The sequence below is a fragment of the Solanum tuberosum genome, unplaced genomic scaffold (genome assembly GCF_000226075.1).
Source record: "Solanum tuberosum cultivar DM 1-3 516 R44 unplaced genomic scaffold, SolTub_3.0 scf00133, whole genome shotgun sequence".
Taxonomy (NCBI): Eukaryota; Viridiplantae; Streptophyta; class Magnoliopsida; order Solanales; family Solanaceae; genus Solanum; species Solanum tuberosum.
The window spans coordinates 51,260-59,117 of NW_006239056.1; the positions used below are offsets into that span (position 1 = coordinate 51,260).

A 7,858-nucleotide genomic window follows, 5' to 3' on the forward strand; every position below is an offset into this window, starting at 1 on the left:
AGGTGAAGGCGGCTTGCGAATTCTCAGATAACAGAGTTTGAATAAGATCAAGTCTATCAGACTCACTTTTCTTTCAGCTCGAAAGACATGAGCTTACACAGAGATTACTGTAGGCTATTAAAGGGCATAGTTTGTGCACCATCTCTTAAAAGACATGTCACTTGTCTCACAAAAGAGTAGATACAATGCTACACTTGCGCAAGAGTACGCTTTAGCACAAAAATATAACAAAGAAAGTAAATTATTCCAAAGGATAATCAACTTAATTAACACCAAGTATGGCATAGATAGTGCCAACGAGGAAATTAAATAGGGTGTCTAAATAAAAGTAAGGCATTGAGTTTCAAAAACAAAGTATCTAAATCTTTAGCCAGTTAAATACCAGATAGAAAAGGCAAGTTCTGAGGCGTAAAATTAGTGAAGAGTGTCTGAAGAGCTGCCCGATCGCCAGTATAAAGCCAAGATGAGGGTGGCCAGAAAATATCTGCATATTCGAGGAAGGATATCAAAGAACCAAGTTTACCATCTTGTAAGGTAATGATACCTGTGTGTTGACCATGTAATCCTTTATATCTAAGTTTCACTTCTTCGCTAAGGTCATTTCCCAAGATGTTCACAACTATACCTCCATTCACATAGTAAATGCAGTTTCCACTGCACTGATCACCAAAATCTGATGACGAAACAGAGAAACAACAGTCGTCACCAGCAAAGAAAATTCGATCACCCAATGTATGCACTGCAATCCACTGATGTTGTTCTTCATCAAGCTGGTAAATTTTAATCTCCTTGGGACTTTTCCATGAAGGTTGAGAACCATGCAACTCCGCCTTAACATCAGTATCTAAAAACATATCAACCAGAAACAACTCCCCACCTGATTCCACCAGTCGTTTCTTACTACCCCATCCATTAAAAATGCTCGAAGATAATCCCTTTACGTTGGAAGATACATTGGTCTCGTTAAACGAAGAGGGGTCATACATTATGGTCTCTCCATAAGTATCAACAGCATAAAAATCCCCCTTGTACACAATAATATCGACAATCTTAGCACTGCGATCTTTCAAGGCAGTCCATTTCTCATCCCCTGACTTAAAACACAATAAATGATCCCAAATACTAATTGCCATTAGAGAAAAATCATTAGTTTGATCATTCCAAATAAGCAAGATTTTACTAACTAAAACCTGTAGTTCACATTCACGGGCGTAAGGCTTTAAGATCCACTGCACATGATAGGATTTAAAAACTTGAGAAAGGCGGAAATCTAGTGAATTCAATTTCTTATCGGGAAAACCCTTGAATACTGTGTTGGTTAGAAGATTCAAAATCCTTAATTTTCCGTCTACTGTTTTCACAACCTTGACCAACCAGGGTGTGTGAGGAGGATGGGGAAGTTGTAAAAGATAAACAGTGCTTTCAATTAAATAAAACTCAGATTCTTTATGAAAATCCTCAGTCATTGTTATCTTGGGTAAAGGCAGTTTGATGGGAAAGAGAGATTTAGAGATTTTAAAATTAGGAGAAATTGCTGAACGCCATGAATTGCAGACTGCACGAAAACGGGTGATGTCAATATGGCTGTCGAGGGATTCACTGATTTTTTCAACAATTTCTTTCGGAAGATCAGACCAAGAAGCCATCTTACTTTCCCTGCTCATTGCTTTCACCATAAAACCCTAGCAAAGCTTTTTCCCAATCGCAGTTTTGAGGATAGCAAAGCAATAAAGTGCAAAAATTATAATTAATTTCTGACATGGCACTGATGTGGCGGTGAGGGTAATACATCATATATTATGAGAACGATGTTACATATTTTGGGTAGTATTAAATGCACTTTGAAGTAACAAATGTGTAATACATAAATATGTCATTCAACTTGGCTTTTGCTGACATTTATGTCCTTCAATTTTGAATTTGTAAAAATAGACAGTTAAACATGTATAAAATTAAACAAATAGATACGTTCGTTCTACATATTAACTTTGTGTCCAACGAGACGTCCTACGTGGATTATGGCACATGAGATGTGTTTCTATTTGTGTTAATCGAGAAAACAAATCTTAGTATTTCTATATGTAGTATGATTTGTATATTAAACTTCCAACTATGCACGCTACTAATTGGTTTCTTAATTTTAATTATCTAAAGTAAGTGAGATAAGATCAAAAAGGTATATAGTTTATTGATATCAAAATTAAGGATGTTACTTAACCAATCACTAGTAAATTTCATTTTCAGTTAATTTAAATATTCTTAAAGAGGAACCCTTTCAAAATGACCATTACATATTCGTTATGTTGGTTGAATTGGTGAATCAGGTGATATTCTATAAGGAAGGTAAGAGATTTTGACCCCCTGCCAACACCTTCTCAGTTGAGCTCATCCCACTACACTTGCTTAATTTGGTTTATATCTTATGTGTAGTTTATGAGTTATTGTACAAGAGCAAATTTAATCAATGAGAACCCAAAGAATAATAGCGATTGTGGATTTCCTTGTGGTTAAAACAAAAATAAAATCACATTGCACTATGGCGTCTAAATGGATAGATTTTAAACTAGCTAGTATAATTATAATACCTTCCTAAAAGAGAAAAAAAAACAGAAAAGAATGGTAAGGTTTGGTTTGAATCGTACTACTTAATTTCTAGTAAGTAGAATTTTTATCCTTCAACACTTCAAGTAATCGAATGCGTATAAAAATACCCCCAACAATTTAAGAAAATATTCTCCACACATATATTATGCCCTATAAGGCATAAGTTCAATTTTAGAACATTATACTTAAAGAAGTTAATATACTGAACTTATGTCTTATAGCATATAACTTGTGTCTTGCGAATTTGTTTTTCCTTAAGCATAACTTGTGCCTTGGGGCATACGTTCAGTAGTATGAACTTCTTTGGTGGACGCACTCTCATAGTTAAAATTGAAATTTCCAATTTTAAGTTTCAAAACATAGTGAGATTCCACTTCCCATATTGGACTAAATGGCATTTACAAGACTATTTATGCCAATACAAGTAAAAGAAAGAATATTTAACATTCGTGCAGTCTGCAGTTCATGGAGTTCAACACTTCCTCCGAATTTAAAAAATTTCCCTTTTTTGCCTTGTATATTTAATTTCATGTTTTGCTAGACAAGCAAAGGATTTTTGAGAAACACGAAAGTCTAGTAAATTCATTTTTGTAGGCATATTATCACATTCAAAATCTTAAATTTTTCGTCTATTGTTTTTACAATCTTTCACCAACCAGCCTGTATTAAGTAAAACTGAGATTTTTCATAATAATTGCGGGTCATGTTGTTGGGGATAGGTAGTTTGACAGGAGACAGAGATTTGGGGATTTTTAAATTTGGAGGAAGTGCTGAACGCCATGAATTGCAGAGTGCACGAATTCGGAGAATGTCAATATGACTGTCGAAGCATCTGCTGATTCTTTCAACAACTTCTTTAAGCAAAAAACAATGAGCCTGTTTGGAGTCCTTGCGTTTGGCAACCCTAAAATTTCATTTTTGTGATTTGCACACTATTTTATCTTTCTTTTATGACTCGCACTCTAATTATTTTTTTTGGTCTCAATCGCATAAAAGTTCATCTTATACAGATTACTGATTTCAATTTGAATAAAACTGCAGTCAAGGCTGACAAAGGAAGAAAATTGAAAAGTTGTTAAAGGAAAACTTCTTGGCACATATCAGACACCATCAAGGCTAATTAAAAACGTTCTACAGCATGTTAACTGTCGAAGAGTAGATGTAATGCTGCACTTGCGCAAGAGTACCCTTATGCACAAAAATGTAACAAAGCAACTAAAATTTCATCTTCTCAAAGGCAAAAACACATATTTTATAAACTAGTTCTTGGACACGTGTAGTTCAAGATATATATAAATTAAACTTTATTTTTAGTTTTTGGAAGTATGTTTAGGTACTTAATTTTTACAAGTGGGGACTGGGGAGGGTGGTGTGTACGCAAACCTTATCCATACCTTTTGAAGGCAGAGAGATTGTTACCGAAAGATCCTCGGCTCAAGTCAAGCAATACAAAACAGGTTTGAAAAGGAGATGTTGAAAATAATAGAGAAAAGAACAATGACATCAATATTGATCTGGAAACCTCATTGGCACATGACAGACACAATCAAGGATATTAAAAACGTTCTGCAGCATGTTTAGTGTCGAATTCAACATCTAATATAAACAAGTCAATCAAGGAACGAATGCATTAGTTAAATGGAGTATTGAAGTGCATGTGAATAAAATAAAAGAAAGGCATTGAGTTTCATAAACAAAGAATCTAAAATCTTCAGGTCATTGATACCTTTAAAACCAAACCTTCTTCATGTAGGGCCTGTCATTAAACGACATGTCTATCATCAATTACAAAATGCGAAAACTTTTTAGAAGCTGCCTGATCATCGTCAGTAAAAAGCCAAGATGGGGGTGGCCAGAAAATATCTGCATATTCAAGGAAGGATAACAATGAACCAAGTTTACCATCTTGTAAGCTAAAGATACCTGTGTGATGACCATGTAATCCTTTATATCTAAGTTTCACCTCCTTGCTAAGACCACATACCAAATAATCTTCAAAGCCGTAGGCATAGTACTTTGGCGGAGAAATTCTCATATTCACAGTTATACCTCCATTCACATAGTAAATGCAGTTTCCTCTGCACTGATCACCAAAATCTGATGAAGAAACAGAGAAGCAACAGTCGTCACCAGCAAAGAAAATTTGATCACCCAATGTATGCACTGCAATCCACTCATGTTGTTCTTCATCAAGCCGGTAAACCTTAATTTCTTTGGGACAATTCCATGAAGGTTGAGAACCATGCACCTCGGCCTTAACATCAGTATCTAAAAACATATCAACCAGATACAACTTCGCACCTGATTCTACCAGTCGTTTCTTACTACCCCATCCATTAAAAATGCTAGAAGATAATCCCTTTACGTTGGAAGATACATTGGTCTTGTTAAACGAGGAGGGGTCATACATTATGGTCTCTCCATAAGTATCAACAACATAAAAATTCCCTTTATACACACTAATATCAACAATCTTACTAGTGGGATCTTTCAAGGTAGTCCATTTGTCATCCCCTGACTTAAAACACAATAAGTGATCAAAAATACTAGTTGCCATTACAGAAAACTGATTGGTTTGATTATTCCAAATAGGCAAGATTTTATTAAATAAATCATATCCGAGCAGACAATGTGAGTGATAGTTTAAGACCCAATGCACATGATAGAATTTACAAACTTGAGAAACACGTAAATCTAGTAAATTCAATTTCTTATCAGGCAAATCATCGATTACTCTGTTGGTTAGAGGATTCAAAATCTTAACTACTTCGTATGCTGTTTTTAGAATCTTGACCAACCATCCTGTGTGAGGAGGATGAGGAAGTTGGAAAAGATAAACTGTGCTTTCGATTAAATAACAATGAGATTTGAGATCAGTTGTCCAGAACATGGGTTGGTGGGGGAAAGGCAGTTTGTAGGGTAGTTTGATGGGAAACTGAGGTTTGGGGATTTTAAAATTAGGAGAAAATGTTGAACGCCATGAACTGCATACGGCACGAATGCGAAGGATATCAATATGGTTGTCGACGAATTTACTAATTCTTTCAACAAGTTCTATCGGAAGATCACACCAACGAGCCCTGGCTTCCATCATCGGAGTTAAGAATGACAAAGTTGAATTACAATCCTAACTAATTGAATAACATATTTAATATCCGAATGAGAAAATAAAAAAATTAATTAGTAACGAATTAATGATTAATTATACTTCTCATTAATCAAGGACTCTATAACAAATAGCATATTGTATTCCTTGTTATGCTCCAAACCAGTTTCTTTTCCTTATTGCATTTTTATTGATTTGCATAAATTATGAAATTAATGATTTAGATCATTTCTTTTATCTCTTCTTTTAATTAATTTGGTAATTTAGTGGTATTTGGGACTTTGTTTAGAATTTGATTTTTTAGTAATTTTATTGACTTTTGTTTTACTACTGGATTTTATGTGCTTTAGTGTAATTTTTTTGTGTGTATTGATTTTGATCTTGTTGGAACTCAAGATTTTATAATGACTATCAAAAAATTTAGGTACCTTCTCAATTGAGCTCATCGCACTGCACTTGCCTAATGAGATTTATATCTCTTGAGTAGTTTGCAAGTTATTGGATCATCATCGTCGTCGTCATCATCATCACTGCTAAAATTTACACCACCATCAACAGGAAATGGATAACTAAAACTACCACCACATACACAATCATCTTCAAAGTCGTCATCGTAGTACTTTGGCGGTAACTCTCCCAAGATGTCCACAATTATACCTCCATTCTCATAGTAAATGCAGTTTCCTCTGCATTGATCACCAAAGTTTAATGAAGAAACAGAGAAACAACAGGCATCACCAGCATAGAAAATTTGATCACCCAATGTATGCACTGCAATCCACTCATGTTGTTCTTCATCAAGCCGGTAAAGCTTAATTTCCTTGGGACATTTCCATGAAGGTTGAGAACCATGCAATTCCGTCTTAACATCAGTATCTAAAAACATATCAACTAGAAACAACTTCCCACCTGATTCCACCAGTCGTTTCTTACTACCCCACCTCTTAAATAAGCTCGAAGATAACATCTTTATGCTGGAAGATACGTTGGTCTCGTTAAACGATGAGGGATCATACTTTATGGTCCCTCCATAAATATCAACAGCATAAAAGTTCCCCTTATACACAATAATATCGACAACCTTACTGGGATCTTTCAAGGTAGTCCAATTCTCACCCCCTGACTTTAAACAAAATAATTGATCCCGAATACTAATTCCCATTAGAGAAAAATGATTGGTTTGATCACTCCAAATAAGCAAGATTTTCTCAAAAAAATTCCCTACATCATATTCAAGTTCCTCAAAGTTTATTACCCATTGGACGTGAGTTTATTACAGCAAGATTTTCTCAAAAAAACTATTTAAGCTTTACAATAAGATATACAATGAAAAACAATATGAAAATAAATATACTTTACTTGTGGGGAGTTTCTCTAACCGACAACCATTACTATGAGCCTAACAATGATATTGTTAACTTATACTCCCTCCATTCCATATTAAGTTAATTTTGAGACATTTTCTATTTTTCAAATTAACTTAATTGTTCAGTTTTCAAGACTACTTTTAGAGTATTCTTCCAATTTTCCCCTTCATTAGTTAGTATTGGAATTAGTGATTAATTAATATTTAGTTATTTTAATCATAAATTTGACAATAATTAATAAGGGTAAAAATGGAAAAGTAGATTCAATTTATGTCTTAATCTATTTTTCTTAAAGGGTGTGAAACACCTCAAAAATTAACTTAATATGGAATGGAGGGAATAATATTTTGCATAATGATAAACTACCTTGTGTTGCAGGAAAATCAAGACTAGTGTATCTGTGTTAGATACACAAAATCCTAAAGAATGACGCATCAAGAATCAAATCAGCAGTCATCAATTAAGGAGAAGATTGATTTCAAATCAATCTGAACTCAAGGAATCAAATCAAATCTTGCAAGTTAACCATGCCTTTCAAAGCAGATATGTCATTGCTGGAACTCAATCAGAGAAGATGTATACTAAATCAAGCATGGGAATCAAAAAAAAAGAACGTCAAAGAAGGAAAGAAACAACCTGCCCTCACTGAAGCAACGCAAGAAAAGAAAGCCATCATTCAAGGGATACAGAATTGAAGTAACCACAATCCTAGCGTCGGACTAAAATGAAGTAATCTGGAAGATAGACAATCAAATCGGCCAAGTATCAAGACTACAAGAAG

The 7,858-nt window shown here is 34.4% G+C and overlaps 3 protein-coding genes across 3 annotated transcripts; all 3 read right to left on the reverse strand.

Annotated features, from left to right (window-relative positions):
* Window positions 1-241: 241 nt before the first annotated feature.
* Window positions 242-1,691, reverse strand: LOC102601273 (F-box protein SKIP23-like). The gene has a single exon (XM_006351042.2). It carries the CDS (start codon window positions 1,674-1,676, stop codon window positions 375-377), a length of 1,302 nt encoding a protein of 433 aa, XP_006351104.1. The 5' UTR covers window positions 1,677-1,691; the 3' UTR covers window positions 242-374.
* Window positions 1,692-4,366: 2,675 nt separating this feature from the next.
* LOC102600368 (F-box protein At2g17036-like) lies at window positions 4,367-5,695 on the reverse strand. The gene has a single exon (XM_006351129.1). The coding sequence runs from the start codon at window positions 5,693-5,695 to the stop codon at window positions 4,367-4,369; it is 1,329 nt and encodes a 442-aa protein (XP_006351191.1).
* A 475-nt stretch (window positions 5,696-6,170) lies between these two features.
* LOC102600698 (F-box protein At2g26160-like) lies at window positions 6,171-6,878 on the reverse strand. Its single transcript, XM_006351130.2, has one exon. The coding sequence runs from the start codon at window positions 6,870-6,872 to the stop codon at window positions 6,171-6,173; it is 702 nt and encodes a 233-aa protein (XP_006351192.1). The 5' UTR covers window positions 6,873-6,878.
* Between the last annotated feature and the right edge of the window lie 980 nt (window positions 6,879-7,858).